The 27,984-nt window shown below is 42.6% G+C and overlaps 1 protein-coding gene across 1 annotated transcript; it reads right to left on the bottom strand.

Annotated features, from left to right (window-relative positions):
- Positions 1 to 1,592: 1,592 nt before the first annotated feature.
- Positions 1,593 to 27,984, bottom strand: fgfr4 (fibroblast growth factor receptor 4). Its single transcript, XM_003217573.3, has 18 exons — positions 27,651 to 27,984; positions 25,171 to 25,309; positions 17,260 to 17,526; positions 16,741 to 16,830; positions 15,518 to 15,684; positions 14,907 to 15,030; positions 13,467 to 13,657; positions 11,275 to 11,413; positions 7,967 to 8,160; positions 7,048 to 7,193; positions 5,709 to 5,830; positions 5,498 to 5,608; positions 4,933 to 5,123; positions 3,932 to 4,054; positions 3,495 to 3,565; positions 2,809 to 2,946; positions 2,591 to 2,696; positions 1,593 to 2,470 (listed from the first exon to the last, which is right to left on the bottom strand). Exons 2-18 carry the CDS (start codon positions 25,268 to 25,270, stop codon positions 2,324 to 2,326), a joined length of 2,427 nt encoding a protein of 808 aa, XP_003217621.2. The 5' UTR covers positions 25,271 to 25,309; positions 27,651 to 27,984; the 3' UTR covers positions 1,593 to 2,323.

Genomic DNA, 27,984 nt, shown 5'->3' on the forward strand with positions numbered 1-27,984 from the left:
TGGTGGCAGTGCGGCTGGTGTGTGTGTGTGTGTGTGTGTGTGTGTGTGTGTGTGTGTGTGTATGGAATACTCCCACTGGTGCCTTGCTGTATCCTGAGATAGATTCCCAGGCTCCAAAAAGAGTGGCCAGTTGCTGGATCAATTTCAGGGAGATGCTGGCAGCGGAGTTCACGGTGGCTTAAACGGAACAGCGGCTAATATGGAACAGATGGGGAAGTACTTTGTGAGTGAGTGAGCCAGGCTGGAATGGAAGCTCTACCATTGCCCCCCCCATCCCCCCCTCTGCCTGCACTACAGGAGAACTGCACAGGTGCACACATGATACATGGAAAGAGACAGCACAGGTGCACCTTCCTCTTTATGCATCTTCCTGAGGTTCAAATCCTCCCATGTATCTGGCATGTAGATACAGAAGCAATCAAAGCTGTAGAAGTTAACATAAATGCGCGCTCTCTCTCTCTCTCTCTCTCACACACACACACACACACACAATGTTCTGTCTCCTCCATTGCCACATCGAAGATAGACCACTGCTTAGTATTAGGACAAGCCATTCAACAGCAAACGTGACTGAAATAACTTTGCCAGACCATGTTGGCTTTGGGGATGGCAGTTGTAGTCTCATATCTATACAAGCCAAGGTTGAGAAAGGCTACCTCAGAACTGGGCAGGGTGTACCTCCTTTTATAGCCTCTTTGGTTTCCTTTGCTAATGTACTCTTTCAAGCAACTGCAAATGACTGGAAAACTCGCATTTACCAATGTACTAATGAAAGTTCTGTGCAGGATATGAGTGAAGATAGAAAGGGTATATGAAAATATTAATATGAATGATTTTTTTCACAACATTTTCACAATTCAGGGTGTATGCCTTGTATAAAAAGCAATGTTTCCTGTGCAGGAAGCATTATTTTCTGTGCAAAAAACTCACATGAGTTTTTGTACCAGATAAATCTGAAACTGAATAGCCTTCGAAAACTGCAGGTTGAGAATTTTCTTGCAGTGAGAAGAAAATTACTAAATTCTTCATTTTTGCCTGTTTGGATGAATTTTAAAATATTTGCATCCTTAGATGGGAAGCTAAAAAGACTCAGGTGGTGAGAGGCCACCTAGGCAGCCAGTCTTTCTACTAAAGCAGTGCTGGGTAGAGCAGTCCCCCCTTCTCTTTGCCAAGTACAATACCTGTATATTTTAGTTACAACTATTTCTTTCTTTCCTGTCAGCTTTTCTGTACCAGCAATTGATGGCCTCTGGATTTGCATTAGCCCATGGACCACCCCTGCCCTGTCTTATAGCATAGGAGAATGACAGTGACTCTAGGTTACAGATTGTGGTTGTCTTATCAGAGAGATCACACACATGAATTGACACAAATGTACCTGGAGAAAACACACCATGCTAATGATCCATGTGTGTTCATCTTGAGAAAAGGGTGATGTTGAAGTACATATTACATATGCATTCATACCAGATGAGACCCCAAAGAGACAAAGGTTGTCTTTAGGAGAGAATTTTGCTTCGAGATACATTTCCCCTGCTGATGGGTTCTTCAGGGTCCGTCCCTGGGAGTACAAAAACCTCCAGGCAAGAGACTCTATTCCAAAAAAAATAATTTATGGGTGTGAATAATTCATGTGCATTAAAAATGATATGTACATAAATATTTATCTCTAGGGTTATGTACAAGGGGCTGCAGGAGCCAGAAGGAAAGGTCCATGACCTGCATAAGTTATCTTATACTTGTGGTTGTATGTCCAGATGATCTGCATAAGTTATCTTATACTTGTAGTTGTATGTCCAGATGAAGCTTGTTGGCCTGAGAAAGTTGTTTGGCTCCTGCCAAATAATGGAATTTCATTTAAAAATATTATTAAACTGGGAATAATATCAACAACCAAGCAAGTGGCCCATGGCTGAGGAAGATAGGTCCCAAAGGTTAGGTACAGGCCCACATACAGAGAGAGTACTCTTCTCCCTAGGATCAGGTTCCTCCCTGCTTATCTGGTCCTATTTCTCCTCAAAGCATAGGCAGCATTCAAGGCTCAGCTAGAGCAAAATCTGCCTTGAGGGAACCTGAGATTATAGAGAGAGAACAGAGGCACCTGCAAATGTTTCACAAGGAAGGCATCCAGTCCTTGGTTGAACATCTCCAGCAGGTCATGGAAGCTTGAGATCCAGACACTTGGACCTGCTCTTCCTTCCTCCAGGGATGGTGTGGAAACCTCTGTCCCAAACGGTGTGAAATCCTTTTGGAACTGAGAGCAGGCAGGTGGGGGAAACCAATGCTACCACCTTCCTGGGGTCTATAGTTTGTCCCTCCTTCCTCATGTTCTCACATTGTGGTAGGGGAAGAGGCAAGGGCTAGCAGGCAAGGGCTCATGAGTGAAGACTGAATCATCAGAGGAGCAAGTGCTGGTCGTGTCCTCGCAGGATGGGGAATACTGTTCGAAGGGCATTGACAGGTCCAGGTACTGAAAACAAAGAGAGTGAAAGGACGCTCATCAGCATCCACAGAAAAAAAGACTTAGCTTCTCTGTCAACTGTCCTGAACAAATGTATTTCTGCACTGCTTCCCAGGTGTTTGAACTTACCTCTTCAGAGACAGCCACTAAGACCTTATCCAATCCCTCCACCAGCTGCTTGAAGGTGGGCCTCTGGGAAGGCACAGCATGCCAGCATTCCCTCATCATCATGTACCTATTCAGGAAAAGGAATAGAAGCCTCAGCTTCAGGACTCTATCTGCCAATGTATTATCTGGACAAAGATATTGGTCTTATGCTTGGCCTCAGAAAGTATCATGGTACTTACAATTCATGGGTGCAGTTGGAAGGCTTGTCCATGCGGTGACCTTCTCTGAGAAGCTTAAAGAGTTCTTCCACTGGGATGCCTGGGTATGGGGAGCCACCCAATGTAAAGATCTCCCACATCAGAATGCCAAAGGACCACCTTAAAAGACAATTGGGGATGGAGAGAGAACAAGAACCCATCAAGAACTAGAACATGAATAGACCCAGTTTATGGAGTTTATCGATGGCAATGTGTGTCCCTTATTACGATGATGCATGAAGCTGAACATGAATTTGGAAGAACAGAGATAGCAAATGGAAAATAGAAATGCCTATTTTATAGATTCTTTATGACAGGGTGGGAAGCATGTGATCCTCCAGATTCTTGTTCTAGCAGGCATATCCAATTATGAGGGATGCTGAGAATTGCAGTTGAACATGAATAAATTTGTTTTCTTTAGGATGAAGAACTTGTTTGTAATCAGAAAACAATGGTCTGTAGGTTGTGTTCACCAGTTATATATGTCTGATTATTTGGCTGGCTTTTTCATGACAGTTATGATCCATCCACTAGGATTATTAGTGGTAATTTTCTTTATAATTTTATAATGTAAGGATCTAAGGGACATACACAATGGCAATACTCAACTCTCCAGTTTTGATTTAATTGTGGGAGCCCTTAACCAAACATTGTAGAGTCACACTTACACATCACTCTGGTGGGTGTACACTCTGTCGAAGAGGGCCTCTGGTGCCATCCATTTGACAGGCAGACGACCCTGCAGGGATAAAAGAGAATCTTGCTGTTTCTGTTTTCCACTGGTATTGCTCCCTCTTCCACGTTCCTTTTTTTCCATGCATTGAACATTTATCCATACATCAACTCTCACAGACCTATCTGACCTTGTTTTTCCCCACATTATTAAGAAAAGTCTTAACAAATCTCCCTCTTCACAAATACATATAGTAGTGCAAACATTGATGCATAATCAGTGATGAAGACAGCAATAATTACATCCGCTGCCCTTGTACATATCCATAATTTCCCATCACTTCTCTCTCTTCCTTTCTTTGCCCTACAGGGTACACAGGTGCCAAGCACTCCTACTCTCCCTCCCCACTGCCATCAAATACTTCTCACTCACATTGCTGGTTTTCTTGTAGTAGTCTATGTCATGAACCCCACGGGCCAAACCAAAATCAGCAATTTTCATGACATTCTCTTCAGTGACAAGAACATTGCGGGCAGCCAAGTCCCGGTGAATGCACTACAAAAAAGAAGAGACGATTCTTTGGTTAGTATCCATGGAATTCTATGCAAACTAGAATCTTGCTCAGGATCAAAACACACAATGGGAGTTGCATGCAGTTGTTCAGGGCCAGCTCTACCATTACCTTCCACTGATGCAACAACCGAAAGTGCCACAGCACAAGGAATAGAAAACTTGATCCTCTCTGATCTGGAAAGGCCCTTGGCATTCCAGAGAGCTGCTTACACATGTAGTGTGCCAAAAGCAGGACTTGCTTGTTCCTAGCAGCAGTTCCCACCCCCTCTCTACCAGAAATAAAAATCAGAGTTAATATCAGCTGAAGCCCCTGCACTGCTGCCAGCAATCAGTTCCATGAACCAGTGGCTTCCTGGCCCCATGGCTCCACATCTTAAGAGGCAGACCCATGATAGCACAGGGTGTCTAGGAAAATCACCTGTGCTGCAACACAATTTTCCTAAGCACTTCTAACTCTCTTATAAAATTTAGCTCTTAAGACCCAGCGACAGGGAGTCAGGGAGCTATCAGCACCTTTGTCTGCAGTAGCTTATGCTGCTGGAGGTCACTTGTGCCTTTGTATCCCCATGCTCAGTGTCATCTCCCCCTCTTATTTGCTGTATGAGTGCTTGGGCAAGCAGCTGACCCATAAGGAAGAGGGGAGGAAGGCAGGGAGGAAAAGAAGGAAGGGAGGAAGGAAGGAAGGAAGGAAGGAGGGACAGGCAGACCTTATCTGAGGTCCCATTAACACATAATGCCAAAGGAGGAACACCCCTCAACAGGAAAAAGATTGTCTGCTACCCTTGGCTATAGGAAAGGAAATATCCTACCAGGTCACTCTTGCCAAAGAAGTGGCAAGTTGTTTTATTGGGTGCTCTTACCCGTTTGGACTCCAAGTACTCCATGCCACGTGCCACCTGGTAGACACAAGACACCAAGTCTTTGAAGGACAGCTGTTCCTCAGGCATCTTGGTGATATCAAAGGTGTAATCAGGTGTTGGAGGGCGACGAGCACGCAGATATTCCCGCAGGTTTCCTTTCGCAGCAAACTCCACAATCACATAAAGAGGCCCTGCAGTTAGATATTGTACGTCATTTTCTGTGATCATGTAGCAATCACATTTCCCAAAATGTGCACTCTAAACTCCAGTGTGGGGCCACAGCTCCATTCTCCAGGTTCAAGCATCATGTTGCTAATTACTGAAGTTACAACAGGCCTACTCTCCGCTCTAGCCCAACTATGAGAGCCTCTATGTCTTTTACTTCCCAAACACATTGCCTCTTCCACTCAACAGCATTTGGAACCATTCTTTTGAGGGGACTACCACTACTAGAACCAAACTCCAGCCAGCATGATTACAGGGAGCTGGAAAAATATCCACATTTTGCTTCCTATATTGTGTAGTATTTTCCCTGTCTCCTAATCCAACAATACAAATTGCTCACCATCTTGTGTGCAGACACCCAAGAGGTTGATGATATTTTTATGCTGGTCCATCAGTTTCATCATTTCCATTTCTGAGATGAGATCAGCCAAATCCTTATCAGTGGCATTATCTGGCAAAGGAACAAAATTATTAATACATTTATTGTTGTGGTGAGAAAGGTCCACAGTCTGGAGACAGGGAAATGGAAAAGACCAGCCAACTACATTTACCTTTCAGCATCTTAACAGCAACTGTGATGGGGCGCTCTGGTCGCTCCTGATCAATCCCATAGGCTTCAGCTCTTACCACCTGCCCGAAACAGCCCTCACCTAGCGGCTTGCCCAGCACCAGTCTGGAGGAAAGAGAAGGACAAGTCACCTTAAAAAGGATTATCTAGCTGGGACCAAAACAAGGTGTTTTGATGTGCCAAAGGCTATTCTGTCAGAGGGTTAGGATACAGAAGATAGGGCAGGAACTGGAATTTCTCTTCAGACCCTCTCATGGACCACATGTCCCTGTGCACCAAAACACTTGTATTTTTCTTCAGATTCTCTCTCCCAGTAGTGACTGGAAGGGAAATTGATCAATTTTCTATCAGCATTTTGAGTGAGACAAAAGAAAAGATATGATTGGAGGAGAAAATTTTCATACATTTGGGTGGAAAAATCTGGTAAAAATCACCCAAAAGTTATATCAATTTCTTCTGGTCTATAGGCACCTATTTTTTATGAAACAAATGGCAAGAATTTTACCATCAGATTAGCATTTTAGCCACTAGATCAAAGGACAAAATTGACTCTCCAGGGATTTAATTCCAGTTTTGTTCATAATATTTTGAAAAAAGATATCCAGTGGTTTCACACCATACACAATTGGGAGTCTGTTGTACAGAACTAAGTTTTGTGATGCAGTCAATGCATTGGGTCTGGCTCCTGAGTAGGCAAGCATCAAATCAATCAGCACTTTGCATACTTGGCAGAAAATGGCCAAACTAGTACAAACTATATGTAATTCTACCCACTTTGATTTGCCATCCTTAATAATAAACACAGCATTAATCCTACATTCTACTACTCTACAAGTAGTAGAATGTAGCTCCCAAAATCCTGACTGATTTGGAAAATGACTATTGTTCATTTTGAAATCATTGTGCTCATGAGATAATGTGCATCCAGGTATAAATGAACTTCCAGCTGCTTTCTCAATGTCAGTGGTTTCCACTCTTTGGCCTTCCAGGTATATGGAAATTCAATTCCCAGAAGCCCCAGATAGTTTGGCCAACTGTCAGGAACTATGACAGTTAAAGTACAAAACACCTGGAGGACCAAGCCACTGCTCTGTGTAAATCTAGACAAGAATGAGCCTAAATACATGGTTGTCTAGACTATTTGGTAGCAGTAACATCGAATATGGTAAGCATCCCTTTGTGCTATTGTAAATTATGTGGAATTGGCAAGGAAGTCATTTTTGCCTATGGGTAGCACAGGAACTAATCAGAGGCTAGCAGATCATTTCAGGATCTTTAATGGTGCATACAGACAAAATCTATGCTTCTCTTCACATGCCTACCTGTCTCGTGGGAATTCCCACTTTGAGTCCAGAGGCAGCTCCACTTCCATGACCCCAGCCAGCATGGGGGTACAACTTGATGAAAGGCGTGTGACACGCATCAAAGATGTGGTGGACTTTCCAGAGGAACTCGATTCCAGTGAGAACTATGAAGATAGAGGAAACATTCACTAGACTGGCCTACCAATAATGCTGTACTCTAAAGAAGAAATTGTAACCAGATTGGGCAAGGACTTGTGATTCATGTGACAAAATGAAGGTGGAGGCCTGGTCTCAGAGGAAAGAGCAGACCAAGCAAAGGATGAGGATCTTGTGCCCTTCAGCTATTGTTGGACTGCAGTTGCTATTAATTCTGAGCACCAGCCACGCTGGTTGTAACTAATGGGAATTGCAGACCATCTATATCTGGAGGACATGGGGTGGGTCTCTTAGCCATGCCTAAGACAAGAAGAATGGCCAATGTTGGATTAGATCAAGATCCCTTACATGATCTTCCAGAGATGCTGTTGGACTGCAACTTCCATATGCTTTAGGCAGCATGACAAATAGAGATGGAAACTGCAGTCCAACAACATCTCTGAAGTTCACTCTAGTCTCAAACTAATTGTCTCTTTCCAATAGTGGCCAGCACAGAGGCTGCCTTGTCTCTGAAATGGATTTTGATGGTGAAATGGAAAAGCTTGGGAGGATTCAGATGAGAAAGTAATGCTTACTGGCTGTGGGAAATAGCTAGTATTCTTTATCAGAGCATTTTATAGCTCATTTCATACTGAATCCAGAAATTATATCACATCACTGTCTATCTCCAGACTTTGTCTAGAGCTTGCAGAAGGTACTTTACCTTCTGAAAACCACTGTAGTGGCACAACCCATCCTATTTTGATCTCCTTTAAGGAAGATCAGGGACCACAGGACTTACCTGTCGGATGAGGGGGAATTTGGAGAGTTTGTGTACAGCCATGGGCTCCAAGGGCTGCTTGTTTGGTTGAATTTGCATTCGGCACAAGATGACGATGACAATAGCCATAATAATGGCCAAACCCCCTGAGGTGTAGATGATGATATCAGTATACTTGATTTCTGGGGTTTCCAGCTCTTGCACTTCTTCTTCATCTGCAAACAGTGAGCACAGATTCAATTAACATGAGCCAAACCACAACAGTTAACATCCTGCCTATTCCAGTCCAAGATTCAAGGTGGCTTACAGATACATCTAAATAATTGCATTATACAAAAATTACATATAATCAATAAAATTAAAAGCAAAGAAAAAGAAAAATAAGAAATATAACTAGTACAGCACATGAAAGGCCCTTCTCTAGTAAGCAGTCAGCTTTCAAAGATATGCCCAAATGAAACAACATGTCTATGAAATAGTAAGGAAGATGCCAGTCTATCTTCATTAGGAAGGAAATCACAGGATCTAGGAGCAATGACTGAAAAGTCCCTCTCTCATATTCTCAGCAGAGGTTCCTTTGAGTATGGTAGACAGGCACTTTCATGTTGCTGCTGCAAGTATCAGCGCACCATAACAGGCTGAAGCAAAATAGGCAGGCTTCCTTATCTAACAAGAACCATCCATTCAGCGTTAAGCCCTTAGATTTTTAATATTAGTATGTGTTTAAACCACCTGGTATAAACAGGGTGTAAAACTTAGATTTGATTTAATCATGTGTATGTATGCACCTTGAAGTTGCCTGTTGATTTATAGTGACCCCATGAATTTCATAGGCATTTATACCTTTGAATCATTCTGCAATGTTCCTGCTGTCTCGGAGTGCATCTATACTTTAGGATTAATGCAGTTTGATGCCATTTTAATTGCCATGGCTCAATGCTATGGAATCAGAGAATTTGTAGTTTGGTGAAGCGCCAGAACTCTTTGGCGGAGAAATAGAAAGGCCGTGTAAAACTACAACTATCTCAGCAATTTTTTCACATGCACAGAAAAGTATAAAATTTCAATACTGAACAGACTGATGCCAGGGGTGGGGAAAATGCCATCCCTGAGACTATGTTCTTTGATGCACAAACTCACTAAAAGCAGCCTCTGAGTTATGAATGGCCATTTCTGATGTGCCCAGGCATTGAGGAGCCTTTACTTTTGATGTGATTGGAATTCCTTTCTTTTCTGTCATCAGTTTTCATATTTTGTTGGATAGCAACTCCCATGAACCCCTGGCAATGTGAAGCGATGATGGGAGTTTCAGTCCAAGAACACATAGGTACATCTGTTCCCTACTGCTGTCTAGAGAAGTTATTATCTATGTTTTTTATCACTAGAATACATACAAGAAGTACATATTAATAAAATGGCACTCAGTTACTATCCATTTTTTACTTTTGATGTGTGTGATAATTTGGACATGTTGCTCCATAGAACCAAAAAAGAATCTAACAAAATTATTCTCCATATGAAAAGTGTACAGTTTTTTAATTCCTGAAGGGGAAAATACCCTTACGCAACTGAATTTTTGAAAGAAAGTTATTGCTGGATCTGAGAGACTTGGATGTAACACTGACTGATTTATCAAGATTACTTTTTATTTATTATCTTTCAGACTTTGTGATTAAGGAGTACATTAAAACTGCTAAAGATCAGCAATCTGTTAGAAGAGTAGAATATACTTTTTGAATCTGGCATGTTAACATCTGGATACTATTTGACAAGAGACTGAAAATAATCCAGATGGTTATGTTCTAGCTATAGAAACCCATTTATTTAAATTAGGGTTCTATAATACAAATATAAGAATGTTATGAATAAAGTTCCATTTTATACAATGGGGCTGCTGTCCTCACAAAATGTTTTTGCATAATCCTATGCGTGTTTGCACAAATGTAAATCTCACTCTGATGTATAGGGTTTGCTCTCAAGAAAGTAGGCATTAGTCGCCAATAATAAGCACATGCAAATACCACTTCTATTCAAATCAAGGAAGATAAAAGTGTTTCACAGCGGTTGAACTGGACTCAGTACAAAGCAGTTCTAAAGTCTAGTCTGTCTTTTATTGTCTTAAGAGTTACAATGGCATTAAGGAATATATCACATACGTATGGATTTTATTTGGTCCCGAGAAACAGAAGATTTCTCTATACAGTTTGTGTGCAATTTTTCCATTTCTTTTTGAATTGCATGTCATATCTCTATAGAGTCACATCATTCATTTACTGGCATTTCAGAAAATGGGTTTGATGTTTGCACTTCTATTTATTCTCCATTTTCAATATAAACTAGAGTTTTAGCATGTTATGCTTCATCTTTTGTTGTTTATTTTGCATTGTATTATTTCAATGTATTTTTCTACTGCCCAGAGAACTGTACTTCTAATACCTTTAATTATATATGGTTTTACTTGTATTTCTTTTTATAAAGTAAATAATCTTAAGATCTACGTTTAGGGAATCACTAATTCCATGACTATTAAAAGAAATAATTGGACTTTAAGGAGAGCAGAGAATACTACTTTTCCCTATTCTTTAGAAAAAAACATTTACTTACGGCACTAAAAACCAATTGCCACTGACATTTCCTTTGTCCAATCTATCCTCAGCTACTCCTGCCCTTTTCAAGGAGGGCAAAACATGGAACCTGAGTGACTTGCAAACTGCTGTATTAGAAGTAGAACCTCTGCATGATTGGAAGTAGATGGGCAAAGATTTCTCACTCTTCATCATTTAACAATGATAACATCAAGATGGCTCCCACTCCCATAGTGCTGAAAACAAAAGACCTTTCAAGGTAACCAGGTGGGGATTTGGGAGTGGAAGGACTCTGGTACTTGAAAAACAAGTACAGTAGAGTCTCACTTATCCAACATAAACGGGCTGGCAGAACGTTGGATAAGCAAATATGTTGGATAATAAGGAGAGATTAAGAAAAAGCCTATTAAACATCAAAATAGGTTATGATTTTACAAATTAAGCACCAAAACATCATGTTATACAACAAATTTGACAGAAAAAGTTGTTCATTATACATTAATGCTATGTAGTAATTACTGTATTTACGAATTTAGCACCAAAATATCACAATGCATTGAAAACATTGACTACAAAAATGCGTTGGATAATCCAGAATGTTGGATAAGTGAGACTCTACTGTATGTGGGCTTCAAATTTAATTCTAAATGTAGCATTCGTTGGTATTAGGCTCCAGTGGGTGAATCCTATGGACTGATTTTTTTCAAAGTGGATGCCACAAGGTTAAAGAATGCTCTACCTCACCTGGAAGCACAGTGAGCCAAGCTGACTGGTAGGAGAGGCCAATGGAATTCCCCGCCAGACAGGTGTATTCACCAGCATCTTCCATGGAGACATTGCGTAAGTACAGCACTTCTACCTCTGAACTGTTAATATCTGCCGTCTGTCAAGCAGGGAAAGTAGAGGGGAAAGTGTTAGCTTGATGATCCCAGAGCATTATTCAGGGTTCTTGTCAGATAAACAGCATAATTATTATTGTTGCTGTTATTAAAGTGAGACAACTATACAAAAGATGAACATTAAAATCAAAAAGTATTCATGAATGCAAGTTAAAACACACAATTAAAAATAAATAAAAAGCAGTTAAGAGCACAGTACAATTAAAACATCACAATATGCACTTAGAAGCCCTTTCTTTACTACTAAAGAAAACCTTTCAGAATAAAAAGTCTTTGCCTCCCAACAGGCCAGCAACTAGGCATGTATTTCAGCCTCCCTTGGAAAGAGGGACTGAGAGAGAAATGCCTTGCCTGATAATTTTGGGCTCATGTGGAGAGAGAGCATCTGTTTTTCTGTCAATATATCTGTTAGAGTGCTTCAGTGACCCAGGGACACTCTGGTTTGCCATTCACAATCTGCTTGGCTGCCTAGTTTTCCTGCTTACAACTGGTACAAGTTGAACAAAAGATGGATGGGTGGCTCAAGGCTTGTTTAGCGCAATGTCCAAAACCCAGCAGGAGCCAGTTCTCTGGCTTTGTCCTTGTCTCGAGAAGCAGAGCCTAACTGTGACTGTTTTGACAGATTCCAACATTTGAAATAAAACCCAGAACAAATCATGAAAATGCATCTGGCTTGTCAAGGAAGAAGCAAGCCGGAGGAGTGCCAGTTTTTGCCACATTTGAACGTCACACTGAGATACAACAGATTTTTGGGTAGCTGCTCACATTACATTGCCTATTCACAGTATGCTAACATTCTTTAAAATCACAGGATTTTGTGCTAACATTCTTTAAAATCACAAGATTTTGTAATGTCAGAGTATGCCGTTCATTTTACATCATGAGAAGATATTGGATGACAGCACCATGGCTGATGTTACATTTTAATGCATCTAATATCCCAAATTCTGGCTCTCTAGATAGTTTGCAGTTTATCACCCAGAAGTTCTAGCTGATATGATGAACACCCAGGAATTATGGGACCTGAAGTTCCATGCATCTAGAGGGCAGGGTTTCAGAACCTAAGTTCTGACTTCAGATTATTTGTTGTTAAGGTAAAGAAACACAGAAGGAACAGTGTTGAGCTGGTGATGACACACAAGGTTTATTTCTTGCATTTTCTTATATTCCTTGTGGTATGTAGAATAAATAAATAAATAAATAAATAAATAAATAAATAAATAATATAGGCTATCCCACCAACATGGGCAATTTTAATCTTCTGGAATCTTTTCTGTTTTTTTTCCTCACAATAAACATAACAAAGCACCTGTAAAATCTTGTTTTGAGTAAAAACTGCTGTTTGAAAATGATAGTATAGTCACATAATGCAAATGTGGAAAATGTAATGATATATACACATGTGTGAGAAATTAGGGGTGAGCAGCTAGAGGTCCCTGGTCAAATTAAAGGTGCAGAAAGGTATCATCTCCCCATTTTCCTACTCTCAGTTGCTCAAAGTAAAGAAGAGATATTGAAAATGTGACAGTTGTGGCATCATAACCTTTTGAAAAAACATTATATTAGTTGCAACCCTTTCCCATAATTCCCCGCTCCTTTGTCAAAATTTGTCTGTAGAAGTATCATAAAGTTCCTTCACCTTCCAAACCCCAACTACGTAGTTTCAACTACGACTATCCCCCCCAACACAACTATTGCCTTGCCAGAAGAAAGCAGAGGAACATCCAGCTTCGTTCTTGTTGAATGATTCCACTGATAAGACAGTAGCTGGATGGAAAGGAATGGCTGTGGGTGAAAATTAGGGTTTGGGAGGTGAGGGAAGACAGGTACTTAGTCTTGCTTGATAGGGAATTATAGTACTTGGTCCTGCTCCAAAATCTATTAAGGATTAAAACTATAGAAACCCCATCCAGGATTCAACCTGACAGCCCTAGCCCCATAAGATCGAAGAGACGTAATTTCAGCAGCAGTGATAGTTCTACGCTGTCATGAGCATCATGGAGCATCCACCTTCTTGCAACTTCCTGGTCTCCTTACCTTAAGAACTTGCACATAGGGGACTCCATCTGGGCCATAACTGCTCCCATTCACTTCAATGTGTTTGAGCCACTGTATGTGAGGCTGGGCATCACTGTATACCTTGCAAAAGAACTCCACATCACTGCCTACCACGGCTGTGGTGTTCGCAGGCAGCCCAGCTTGCAAGATAGGTCTGTGCGGGGATCTCTCTGCCAGGAAGAGAGCAGGGAAACGTTTTGTCCACCACAATTGAAGGCTGTCAGGCTTCCCTCCCGACACCGCATTCCCACCCAAATATGTTACAGTCAAGCCCACAGTACATAAATCACTAAAGATTGAACTGACAACAGTATCTCAAAAAGCCATTAGTGTACAGCACTAGTCAACTGAGATGTACTTTCCTCATTTGCCACACAAGAGTATCTCCTTTTCAAGGGTTCTTGGTATATATTCAGCTTGAAAATATTACCGTACTTTTATGGATGAGAAATCATAGAATTAGGATTTTGAGACACTGTCCAGAAAGTTAACTTTTACAAACTTCATCAGGGCTGCCTATGCAATTCTGCTTTACATGATATGATTTCTTTTTAACCCAGCAGTCCTGACTACAGTTCTGAAATTATTTAAAGCCACAGGCTGAACTCCCCCATCCAATGCTGATTACTAAGTAAGCCCAGGAAAGACAGATAACGAAGGGCAGAGAGATAAGGAAGTTTCAAGTTGGGCTTAGAAATCTAGACAGGGTTAATTAATTTCATCTGCTCTTATGGCCCAGGAGATTGCAAGATTCCTTTGAAGTTGGCAAAGGGTTCAGAGCATATCCCCCTCTCCCCCTCTCCTCAGGGAGCTGAGAGCAGCACTGCGGTCCTGCTCCTTCCACAGGAGCTTGGCAGGCTGCCATACGATGGGGTCTAGCATTGCAAACTCAGAAGATCTCAGACAAAGGAATTAGGAGCATCTCCGTTCCACCAGGGATGACCCACTGTGTTGTTGTTACTCCAGGTCAGGAGTAGTGAGAGGGTGCCCCACGTGAGCAGCCCCAACATGCCACTTTTGTGGTGCCTGAAGCTCCACCAGTTCCCTAGGGCCCTCCATTTTAAAACATTAATGTGATTTTGGGGCACATTTGTGCCTGTAAACCATGCAGAAAATCCCCCAGATGGGAAAAAAACACCCTCACAAGACAAGATTCATACAGGAACCATCCTCAGACAAGATTCATAATCCTTTCTATTTCCCTCTGCAGTCCCTCTCCAAAGGGTGATCAGAAGTGATGCGATGTACTTCTATGTGCCATTTTGACAAGGAGTGCATAGGATAACAGAGATATTTTGGTTTGTCGTGTGTAGGGGGTGTGGCTTGTGGGAAAGCCATGGGATTAAGATGGTTAATTATCTCAAGCCCACCCCTGCTAACTTTTGTCTGACTATTCGATAGGGGATACATCCATCTCACCTAGCACATCCAAAAAGTAGCTGAAGCGGATGCTGCCAAACTTGTTCTCCACCAAGCAAGTGTAGTTGCCTCGGTCCGAGGGTACCACACTCTCCATGACCAAGCTCCAGTGTTGATGTCTCAGCTGGGAAAGAGGAGAAGACACAAGCTGACTTGATTACCAGGCATGGAAAAGGCCCACCCATTCCTCCAAAGAATGACTTGTTTCGGATCTAGTTACTCCACATTATCCCAAGATTGCGGAATCTGATCTGACTGATTGAAAGCAAGAGGAGCAAAAAGGGTTTCAAGAACTCATCAGTTACTCAGAGGGCGCAAGTAGCTTATTGCTCTAAAGACACAGATTGGAGTTCTGTCCAAGAGGGACTTGGTTCCTCAAAGAAATTTGCCCAAGTTTTGTCTGCTTTGACCCTGTAGATATTTGGAACATCATTGGCCATGGTGGATGGGGCAGATGGGAATATCTGGAGGCAAATGAGTCTCATAACCTTTTAAATTAATAATGTTACATGTTCCCATCCACCCATTTCAAAATCCTGCCTCGTGCAAATCTGGTCTATGACGCAGCTGAAAGGAGAACATCAGGACAAGGTGAGGGAGTGGATTCTTACCCTGATTCCTCCGATACGGTGCTCCCCACGGAAGTCCCTCCCATTCTTCAGCCAGCGGATAATTGGGTTGGGGCTGCCTGAGGCTGGGCAGCGGAACTTGACTGTATTCCCTGCCGGGACGGCATACAACTTCTTATCCATTCGATGGGGGTGTGTCCAGTAGGGTGCTGAAGAAGACATTTTACCAAGTCAGTACCAGATTTAAATTAAGAGACAGGGAATGTTCAAGCCCTAGAGATAATGGCAGTTTCTTATACCATGGTACCGCAAGGGTTTACATTGCTTTCAGAAAGAGAGGACATCAACAGAATAAAGTGTGGAGGGACACTAAAGTGTGACACAGACACCAAAAAGTGTAAAACCCAATCATGGCATGGAGCTACCTATCCCATCAAACCAAATGTGTTGGGATAATACCTCCCGTCATCCTTACTGAGGATCTAATGGGAGATGATGACAGTAATAATCCAGCATATCTGGAGAGTGGATGAAGTACTAGAGCAGAGGTGGAAAATATGTGACACCCTAGATATTTTAAAACTATAGGTTGCATAGACAATGATGAAGTATACAAAGACTTACAATTCAGCAACATCTGGAAGGCCATATGATTCCTATCCTTACACAATTGCCCTCCAAGAACCTTGGACTACTACACTCCACTGCAAAAAAACCCCACAACTAATTCCCCACTCCCCCAATGCTCAGTAGAAGACATTTAACCATATTTTCTTCCCAGAGCAGTTTTTGATTCAGGAAAAGACTTTTTGTAACAGGCAGAATCATTCTGTTCACATCCTTTTTTTAAAAAGAATAAATAATAATAATAAATTTATCCTTATATCCCGCCCCATCTCTTAAGGTCTCTTGGGCCTCAAATGGCCCAAAGGAAAACCATGATGAAAATGCCCTCACATCTGCTAAAATTCCTGCAATCATGGAGCTACTGTTTTCACAATCATTTTGCCAAAGAACAACAGAAGCCCGGGAGAAAGGAGTAAACTTTAGACAAATTTCAGTTCATCCTATCTCCTTCCCATTAACCTGCAAATGGCTGCTGTCAATCTTTGTTTGGTCTCTCAAGATTTTTGTGAGAGTGGAAGCTGAAGGAAGCAAGATATTTGTCCATACTGAACAGCAGTACCAAATATCTCTCTTTCTGCACTCTCTTTCTGTGTCCAGCATGCTGAATGCAAAATGGTCAACTTAGGCATGGCACTGACCTCGTCGGGTGTTTACAGGCTCCTCATTAGAGTCAATGTGAGAACTGTCCACATCACTGTCTTCATCATCATCTCCTGATGCTAAGGAATCTGAAACAAAATATAGAAGGAGTTGATTCTTTATAATACTTCCCTTTCCACAATGTCCTCATTTGTATAAGCATAAGGAAACAAAGATCAGATATCAAAGGAGCTAAAAGCTTTCTTTTTAGAGAAAGGATTATGGAGGAGCATTCAAAACACTGCAAAGTGTGTGCAGAAGTATGTTGGGAGATGAAGAGGAACAAGAGTGCTATGTTATAGATATTGGCTAACTGCAATATGTGGTACAATCAATATGCAGTATGTGGTACAATCTGCAGCTCAGCTGTCATGTAAATGGCTTGTCATTTGAAAAAGTACAAGGTACAACCCTGCTATATTCCAATAGAGCTGAGGATGGTTCCTGTATGAAGCGTCAGAGAGCCACTGTTGCCAGTTAGTGCTGACAGCATTGAGAAAGACGGAGCAGTGACTTACCCACAATAGAGATCGTGAAGTTGCGTAGTGTCTCCCCAGTGCTCCGTGCCCGGCATGAGTACAGCCCTGAGTCCTCATAGGTTACTTCTGCAATCTCCAGCATGCTCTGGCGCATATGGATACGTCCACTTGGGGAAAGCTGTTTTGCTTCTTTATACCATGAGATGACCTGACTGTGATTGGTGCTGCAGTAGAGCTTGAGCAGACTCCCTGGGTCCAGGAGAAGGTGTTCTTCCTCTACCTCCATCATGTGGCTGTCAAACATCTCTGTTCAAGAAAAATGACAGCACAATCCATTTAAATGATAGTGTCCATTCACATGAGAAACTGTGCACCTAAAGACACACAACCCTGGGCTATAGGGTAGGCAAAACAGCAGCTACAAAGCAGGGATTCCTTCACTCAAGGCAGATGATACAACAAAGAGTGTGCATATATACATTTTCTGGGGTTGGTACTTCTACCTGCAACTATACAATAATGGAATATGAGTGAAATAGTGGAGGTATGTAAGTAAATTGTTATTATCAACATTATTAATTACCTTTGGTTTTCAGCAGCGTTATCAGAGTGAAAACTGAAGAGAATTTTGAACTTTGTATAGAAGAGGGAAATGCAGCAGTTGTGGTCTGTTACCTGGTTACAAGATAAACAACACTGGCTCAAATTCCTTCTTCTATACAAACATTAAAGATACAGGAGCTCTCTCCAGATGTCATTCTGGTAGCCCCAGTTTTCACAGGTTTGTAGTTCTTATGTTCAGAGGTGATTCTTAACATCTTGTTCTTACAGCAAACTACACTTATATGATAGTAGTTCCCCCCCCCCCGCCCAGTTCTGACAAAGTAATACATGTAAGTATGCACAGGCATGTGAACACACATGCACACAAAGTCAATGGACAATAAAGGAGAGGAAAACGTCAGGCTGTTTGTTCCTACAGACCTTTCATTTTCTGAAGTCCACAGAAATCAAAGTGAAAATTCAGAACAAATTAGACATTAGGCTTGTCTGATATTGATTTTGATGAGAAAAATACAACTGTGATCTTATTGTCTAGGATATATTTGTTCACTGGGTTAGAACAGAGCATGAAGAAATAAAAAATACATCTAATTCTCTTTTCCTTGAGTTATTGTGATTATTGAAACCCAATCCTGTGCAAATCTAGTCAGAGTTCAAAAGGTCTTAGTTGCTAGTAAGTATACAAAGGGTAAGTATACAAAGCGGAAGTATATAAAGCATAGAGGTTCATGACAACAATGAGTAAACGCATGGTGGCCAATGATTTGCTCCCTCCACAGGCTATACAGTACTTGTACATTTTTTGCCAGAAAGAAAACACAGCATGACTAGAAATGTACTTCCAGTTTACATTTCTGGGTTTTGGACCATTTATTTTGGCTATCTTCTGATACATATGGAATTCTGTGGAGATGGAAGAATGTTTTTTTTAATACTGAACCTCTCTCCAAGAGTTTTTTTTTTATGGGCTCCTCTTTTTTTCTTTTGGAGGTGGACCCTGGGAACTTTAGAAAGCTCTGGTGGAGCTTTCTCTACCTTACTCTAAAGGGATAGAGTATTAAAGAATTAAGCATTATTGTGACATCATATTTGTATTATGGAGTGTAACAGTCCTCATGTATTATTAGCCCTTAATTGCCTTATAATGGCATTCATGTTCTTTGCTTTTTCTTTTAAAAACAAGCAAATGTTTTTTTTGTTTCTTGTGGGATACTTCTGAATACTTCCTATTGTACTTAAGTCTATATCATGAGATTTTATTTTTCTTTGCTACCATATTTGTTGCTTTTATTGTTCTATTTTCCCAGTTGAGTAAAAGATATACTTGGTTATGTTAGAAGAGAAGAGCTTCAAATGCAAGTTCTAACACCCAGTATGTATTCATATCAGCAAAAACTGGGTTGGATTCAGAACTTATAAAAAAAACTGACAGAAATGAATAGGGTTTAATTTAGCCATGACTAATCTAAGCCAAATCAATTTCATTGGCTCTGCTCTAAAAATGATGAAGTCTGGAGCCAATACATAATTTTAAAAAACCACACACAGCAAGGCATTTGATAAACAAATTGAACAGTAGTAGCTCTTTACATCATAAGCAATGCACAATATAGTTCCTATACTAAAATTCTATGCATGTCTACTCAGAACTAAGTCCACTGAATTCAATGGCAAGCATTCTCATATGTCTACTGAAATACAGCCTTGAAGGGATGAAGTTTATTTTGAAAAGAAAATAAGAAGTACAAATATTTGAGTTTTGCTAAGCTTTCTTCCTTTCCTTTCTGAGATCTCCTATTCTGGAGGAAGGTCTAGCATGTGAGAAAACTATTGTGCTCTCTCTCTTTCACCATCAGTCACGAATAAAGGAAATCACTCTGTTTTCAAGCTTTCACAGGCATCAATCGAGATAGATCTGAAACAAGATTTCAAGCTAAACACGGGAAAAAAATTATCCTTGAGTCTTGGCACTCGTGAATAGGGATTACTGCCAATTGTGTGCAGCACTTTAGAGAAATTAGAGATAAGAACAGATGAGGCATCATCACAAGGGTTTATAATTAGACCTGATATTGACTCTATGTGTGTGCATTGCATTGCTGTTGATGCTGCTATCCCAGTCCCCCCCCCTCCACCCCCCACTGAATGGAATTTCGGAGTTAACCATGAGGAATGATTAACCACAGGAACTGCAAGTCGGGGGAAACGTGCAGTCCCCATTCCTGCAACCCCTGCCCTCCGAGGGCAGTCCCTCCCTGCCTTTGTCCTGGACTCCATGCCTTGCCTCTTGTTTTCTGGCACAATGATGTCATCAAAGGCCCTCTCTGGACAGGAGAAAGGATCCCTGCAGACACTGAAGCATGACTTCTCTGCTCAGATCTCTCCTCTGCCCTCCACACCTCCCCTTCCCGCTCTCTCTGTGGGGGCCCTGGATTGAGTGGTCATTCTCCCTCCGCCAAAAGTGACTGTTTTGACAGATTCCAAAATGAACATGTCAGGAAGCCCGTGACCACTGCCCCTTCCCCCATGGCCGCCATTGTCCCAACCGCGCTGCTCCTTTTCCCGTGCTCTTCCTTGCCCTGGCCTGACAATAGAGGCCCGTCTCCTTTCAGCAAACAGCTCTGTTATTAGCTCAGGCTCTGCCTCCCCAGGTTGAGGAGAAGGGGGGCTGAGGCTGGAGAGGCAGTGAGTTAAGAAGCCCTCATCACTGCTCCCAGGGGCCAGGCTTGGCTGCGGGGCAAAATCCCACAAGGAAAGTAGCAAAAGGGCAAGCGTTGGGTTTGTGCCACAGCAACACTGCCCTTGGTTATCTCTCTCTCCCCTGCACCTTGTGCCCCCTTTCCATTTAACCCCATTCCTCTTCCCAGTGTCTCAAGCTCAACTCCCCCTCAGCACACAGGCCTCCTCCCTCTTTTCTCCTTTCCCCCCTCCATGGCATGAGTAGGAGTGAGAGGTTTCACACTCAGCTGACTCCACCACTTCCCGCCTCCCTGTTTGCCTAACCTGGATTTGAACTATAATTGCTTTCGTGACCCATCCTCCTCCTCTATGACCAACACCACCAGCTTGGCTTGTGGGAATCCTGCCATTGCCCCCTCTCACTAACTCCGTTATAAGCCAACTCCATGTTGGAGAAGAAATCCAATGATACTCTGGACCTCCAAAAAGACAAACAAATGGGTCCTAGAACAAAACTAGCCCTAACTCTCCTTAGAAGCCCAGACTGTCCTACTTTGGGCATATCATGAGAAGACATATGACTTTCTGGAAAAGACAAAAATACTTGTTAAGCTAGAAAGCAGCAAGAAAAGTGGAATAGTGCATTCCACAAAGATAGTGCCAATCAAGGAAGCTTGCAAGATAAGTGAATTGGAGTTCCCTTATTCACTGGTATTACCATAAATTGAAGTCAACTTTGAAGATTTAAGAACAGTAAAATGTATCCACACACCCAAGCTTGACTGGTACTCATCTTTCCAGCCTGATTAATCCTTCACAACAGAGTTCTAGGAGCTAGCCTGTCTTTTGGAATCACGTGGGGAAGTTTTGTTCTGACTAAAACTCACAGAAGTCTTCAGGCAGCATGATTTTAGCTTAAGACACAAGCATATAACTGTAAGAACTGAGTTCGTGTTCTATAGATCTACATCTCTGTCCTACTTGCTGCTAACCTTTTTGTAAACCTTGTGGGGAACATTTTTCCTGCCACCCCAAAGCCCACCTTGGGCAACAAAATCCACACACATGGTCAATCCCCCACAAACCATGCCACATAGTTCCCACAACAATTCCTGAAGCAAGTTCCCCCACTCTCTTAAAGCCAGAGAGTGGGGAAATTAAAAAAATGGCTATTTGCTTCCTTTTCATGATATTTAGATATATGAGAAATTCACCAGATGGTATATAATAGGGAATGTTTGAAAGAAGGAACTATCTATTCACATTTTAGCTGTACCTCTGTGTAATGCAGTGGGACAGAGTAAACTTAGCTCAGCACTAGATTTATGAATGTTACTAGCATGCGGATCAGTATGTTTGTTAGCATTCACTCTTAATCCTAAGAATTTGTACAGGGATAGACATGTTCTTTACTGCAGAAACACTTTCAATGATTGCCTGTACTTCATACGGTTTCTGTCTGAGAAAATCAAGTTAAGTGAATGGAGAGCATATGGATCTTGTCTGAAGGGGAGCCTCACTAGCCGACATATCAAGAAGCAGCTGTTTCCAGAGTGGCATTTCAGAAGTTGGAAAAGACTCTCCAGATGGCAAAAGTTTGCTACAACCGAAGGACCTAATTACCCAAGTAGCCATCCTTTCTCTTCCCTTAGTCCAGTGGTTCCCAACCTGTGGGTCCCCAGATGTTTTGGCCTACAACTCCCAGAAATTCCTGCCAGTTTACCAGCTGTTAGGATTTCTGGGAGGTGAAGGCCAAAATATCTGGGGACCCACATGTTGAGAGCCACTGCCTTACTCCAATGTGTTCTTGCTATGTACTTTCCAGTTGATTCTGACTTATGGTGACTCTAAAGTGATCCTATCATGGGGTTTTCATGACAAGATTTTTTCAGAGTGGGTTTGCTTCTGGCCTCCTCCAAGCTTGAGAGTGTGAGATTTGCCCAAGATGATTTCTAGATTAAAGGCACCAGTTCTGATCAGATCTTGGAAGCTAAGAAGAATCAATCCTGCTTAGCAATTGGGTGGGAGACTGTCAACAAATACCAGATGCTGTAGGCAATATTTATGAGAAAGGAACTGGCAAAACCATTTCTGGGTACTCCTTGCCTAAGAAAACAATATGAAATTAATTGGGTTTTCTGTAAGTCAACAGACAACTTGATGGCTCATTCACACACATTACAAAGAAACTTCCAAAGTTATGACAGACCTGTTGCCTCCCATCAGCCTGAGAAATGTCAGAACCAAAAATATACTATTTCCCAGTTCTCTTTCCTAAAATTATCCAAATGCCCGGGACACAACAAAGGTGTCCAGCCAAATTATCACCTTATAATGGATTCTGTCAAGCGGAATCAATAGTGTATAAATATTTAAAGCCTTCTGCACGTAAAAAAAATCCTACAGCAGTGATTAATCCCATTTCAACAGATTCTGCAAGACCCAAAAAGCAGAAGTCTATATCCAATGTTAATAATAACTAGGGCAGATGGACTGAATCAAAGGATCTTGGTAAGTCATCACCTATGTATGTTTCATTTGAGTAGCTCTATTCTTGTTGGGACTAACATTTTCATTGTAGGTCATACTTTGCAAACAAATCTTGAATTCTTCTGATGTTAGTCAGATTTTTTAAAAATTCTCAGCCACTAACCATGTTCAAGCAACCCTTATCTTCCAAATGTTTGAATAAAATTACACATTAGGAGTTCTATACAATGCCCCAAAACTTCAGCCTCAATCCTGACCATTTTCTCTTGAGCGTGCAATGATTGAACAAAGTAACTTCTAGGTCTGGGACTCCCAGAGTCTCATCACAAGCATGGATTCAAGCTAGGAGAATCTACGAGTCCAAAAAATGAACTTTTCCCAATTTCTATTATGCAAATGACTTTCCCAAAGGAGATTACACATAACAAGCTATATAGCAACTACAGTATATGTAGGTCTACTTTTTTATTTCATTCAAGCAGATCTTCTCTTGGAGAGGTGATAATAGTGAATTACAATGAGAAGAGAAATGTGAAAACAGCAGCAGGGGCACAAAGGCAGGTGGTTGGCAGAAATAACAAATATCCCATCTGTTCAATGGATGGGCCAGTTAGGAAAGAAATGTCTTTTCTCAGGCATGAGCGATGATGCCAAGCACCTGGCATGCCAATATGACCCTCACTCTGCCAAGGAATCCAAGAAGTACAAAACTACATAAAAATATCAACAGCCCTGGCAAATTACTTTGTTCATTGGGGCCAATTATAAAACAATGCATCATTTTGATCACATAATGCAATCAATGTTTCAGATTCCAAAGTATGAATTTATAACAGGATTGGAACAGGGTCCCCTGTTTCTTATTTTTTGCACATTTTCTGGCTCCACAGTGATGCCTCCTGAACAAAGCTATTGTAGCTGCTTTAACAAATGGTAAATCCAACAAACCTGTATAAATAATGTCAACCTTTGCACTATAGTGATAAAGTGGCACTATACACACAGGCATCTGCGTGGCTGAATTGTACTTAGTTCTATTCTGCATTACCAGCCTAGATTGTTTAATTCAAATGTTAATCAACCAAACTGAGGAGACATCAAAAGGCAAAGTCAAGGAACAGATCCAAAGAAAAACTAGCTGCTAAATGATGCTGAAGTACCCCTGACAGAGAACAATTAGGCCTCATCAACTTCTTGCTCACAATCTTCTTGGTAGAGACATCGTAAACAAATTTATGTTTGGAGGTAATCTGCATTAAATACTACTGATCTTTATTGCAGTTTCTGATTGAATCAGGGGGCTATATGCTGGAAATCAGGAGTCCTTGATGATCTACTACAAAACTTCTGCAATTCTGCCAGCAGATCCCAAATTACTGTAAGCATGCGGTATCACCTTTGTCAGCACAAGTACTGCCTTAGAGGATGTACTTTCTACTCAAAGGCCATCATCATCAGGTTGATTATGTTCTGTTCACCCAAAAGACTGAGAAGGAAAAAAGCAGACATGCACCACATCATTACATGGAGAAATGAGCATGGAATATCATTGTGCTAGCATCTTGTAGCCTCCCGGAGTTGCTAGACTGCAGCTCCCTGTATCCCTCATCGCTGGTTAGGGCTTCTAGGACTTGCAATCCAGGAATGTCTGAAGGGACACATGATTCCCTCCCTGTATTAGCAGGTTAGGAGAGAACTGGTTTAGAAGACAGCAAGTCATAATTGCAAGGGTGTCGCTGTTCAGATGTTGCTGAACTCACAACTCCCATCATCCTTTACTATTGATTATACTAATTAGGATGGATGGGAACTATAACAACACTGGGAAGTCCAATTTCTCTTAGCTCTCTCCAATGGGAATAATATGGCTCTGAAGGGTATTTGAAAAAGAATTCCCTATTCACCATTTAATTTAATTTAAATGGTGAATAGGGAGTTCTTTTTCAAACACCCTGTATTGTCATAAGAAATGCATTAAGTTTTTTCCAACCTCGACAAAGATGAAAAGCGGCCCCCACAAATTGTGAGAAGTCATAACCCCTTTGTTTCAAGCCAAAACCATTGCTAATTTGGCTTTACTGAAACTTCCTGTCCTCCAGATGTGTTGGATTACAATGGGACGGCTGGTATTGTAATCCAACCATCTGGTGGACACCAGGTTATGGAAAACTGGCCATCTTCTTTCTCCCAACAACAGAAACATCCCCACACTCTCACCTGGTTCTGTGGTTCCTCCCATGGGAGCAGCTGCTGGCCAAGCACATGTGGTTGCCACCACTGCCAGAAACTTCAGAAGGCCACACAGTATGGTTCTCATCCTGTTGTTTCTTCTTGACTCCAGCAGAAACTTAAAGCCCTAGATCAAAGAGAGGAGAAAGTCATGCTCTGCCCTCTGGATTTCTCCTGCTTGACACATGATGAACCACATATCCTAAGTTCATACCTATCCAGAACTCCTAATAATAATGGCTAGCATGGATGCAGGATTGGGAAAGGAGAAACACGTTTATTTATACATGGGTCATGTAGCCAGCCATGACTGGCAGCTAGATATTCTCTTTGGAAGGAAAGGACCAGCAGGGATTTAGAATAAGGAACTGATTTGCTAACCATTCCCCCAAGCAACCGTAAGTTCTAAGAAACGTTAATTTAGTCCTTGCAGCTTTACCACTCTCACTTTGAGAACTGGCTACACTTCATTCAAAGCTCTAGACCAGAAGTTCTCAAACTATGGTCCTCCAGATATTTGGAATGAACTGCCAGCATTTTCAAAAACTAGCCTCACTGGCTAGGACTTTTGGGAGTGAAACTCCAAAACATCTAGAACACTGCTTCTTAAACTGTGAGTTCTTGCTGCAAATGGGGTTCCCTTAGCTCAAAATCGTAGTTTTGAAAAATTGGCAAAAGTAAACTGCTTTAGAAATTTACACAAGCAGTGTTTACAGAGGACTCTGCAGAAAATGCTTCAGCTGTATGTATTTCATAAAAAGGAAAATCAGCCTGTTTAGCGAGTCTTGCCAATACTGATTTGTTGTCAGTAAATGTTTGATTTTTATACCTATTTTATACCTATATACCCAGGGTTGTGTAAAGGATCTAGAGCAGTGGTTCCCAACCTGTGGTCCGTGGACCACCAGTGGTCCGCAAGAACTAAAATATGGTCCGCGGCCTCACAGTAACTAATACAGACAATAACACAGCCCAACCAAAAAAAATTTCTTGGTGTTTTCATTTTTAGGCCTGTTCTTGGGGTTATTTGGGGTGCTGATTCAGAAAATTGCATTGGATAGACCACGTCAGTTCTAGATTATTAAATATGGTTTTCTGTAGGTGAGCAGATGGCGACTACTGGATGGCATATGTTCTGTATCAGAAACTAGAGCTGATGTGGTCTATCCAATGCAATTTTCTGAATCAGCACCCCAAATAACCAAACCAAATCTAAAGTTGACCAAAAACTGATTCGTGACCTTTTGGGTACTAATGTTGGAGAGTGGTCCCTGGTCAAAGTGGTCCCTGGTTTTAAAAAAAAAAAGATTAGGAGCCACTGATTTAGAGGATTACATTTTGAGAACCAAATGCAAGTGGTGCTCCCTGGACTGGTACCAATCCCTGAGCCATGAGCTGTCAAGTCCCTGGCAAATGTCCAGGACACAAAGAAACAATGGTAGCCAATGGGCCCTATTATGGTGATGGGTCCCTGGTACAATGGGGGGGGGGGGGATAATAGCTAAGTCCCCTGTATCAAATAGACAGAAAAGTGCAGCTGAAGTCCACCAGAGCAGCTGGACTCCTGCCTGGACCAGGGCCTCTTTGGGATGGGCATCAGGGTGTTTGGCCCTGGGGAACCAGTCTGCCTCACCGCTTCCTAAAAGAGGGCAGGAAGATTGTGTCACCCTTTCCTCTTTCTGCACAAATCTCAGAGGGACATCTTTTGTTGTGAGCACGAGTGGCTGCTCCAGGGCAGCACAAGACAAAAAACAACAACCGGGGGAACCTCAGGAGGAGGGAAAACGGGAGGAAGACGGTGGCTTTATGTGAAGATGCTGCGAGCATCTGCGGGGCGCGCAGGCAGTCACTTCAAGGCGGCGCATCGGGGAGAGTCAGGGCGAGCTCTGCAGACCCAGAAAGCATTCTCCGTGGGGTCCCGGTCACCTTCGGATGCCGCTTGGAAGGAAACGGGGAAAGACTTGCGTCTGGAGCGAGGTCTTGGGGGGGGGGGGGCAACGAGGAGCGAGGCGCGAGTTTCAAAGGCGAAACGGTGTAAGTTCCCAGCCAGGTGGAGGGAAGGTGGTGCGAGTGAGTGAGTGGACCAGGGGAAGGAAGAGCTTCCTCAGCCCCGAGGTGGTTTAATCTTTAATCCCACGATCTCAAGGAGGGGGGGGGGGAGAATGAAAGAGGGCTCCTTCCTGCCACCCGGAGACTCTGGTAACAGATTGACAGACCTTCCCGGTCAAAGTCCGCCTCGCTCGCCCGCCCGGCCAGGGAAGAAAGAGGGCTCCTGGCCCCGCCACGCCCCGGGGAGCCTCCTGGGTCGCCGGACTCAACCGCCCGAGGACGCAGTGCCAAACTATGGGCCAGGTCCAGCCCGAGTGAGTCCAAGGGCCACCAAGCTTTGCTTCACCACCCACCACCCCTCGCCCCGCCCCGCCCGCACTAAGCCTGGCCAAACCGGGGCCCGGAGGAGCCCTCCTCACCTCAGTCTTCGGCTGCTGCTGCTGCTGCTACGGCTCCGCGGTCCCGCTAACTCCTCGGGGCTGCGGCTGTGGCGGGGCGCTCCATCCTCAGCTGGCCAGCCAAGGGAGCGAGGCGCCTCCCGCGCTGAAAGGGAGATAAGTCCGGCAGCGGGGGAGGAGGAAGGGGAGGAGGGTTCTTGCCACTTTTTTCCCCCTGGCGCCGCACTTCCCTGCCCTGGGAGGCGGCGGAGAGAGCCCCGAACGCGCGCCCCGAGTCCCGGCTCCCTTCCCCTGCGCCCTTCTGCCGAGGCCGGCCAAGGCGCGGGGACTTTGTAGCCCCAGGGCTCGGGTGACA

The sequence above is a fragment of the Anolis carolinensis genome, chromosome 2 (genome assembly GCF_035594765.1).
Source record: "Anolis carolinensis isolate JA03-04 chromosome 2, rAnoCar3.1.pri, whole genome shotgun sequence".
NCBI classification, from domain to species: Eukaryota; Metazoa; Chordata; class Lepidosauria; order Squamata; family Dactyloidae; genus Anolis; species Anolis carolinensis.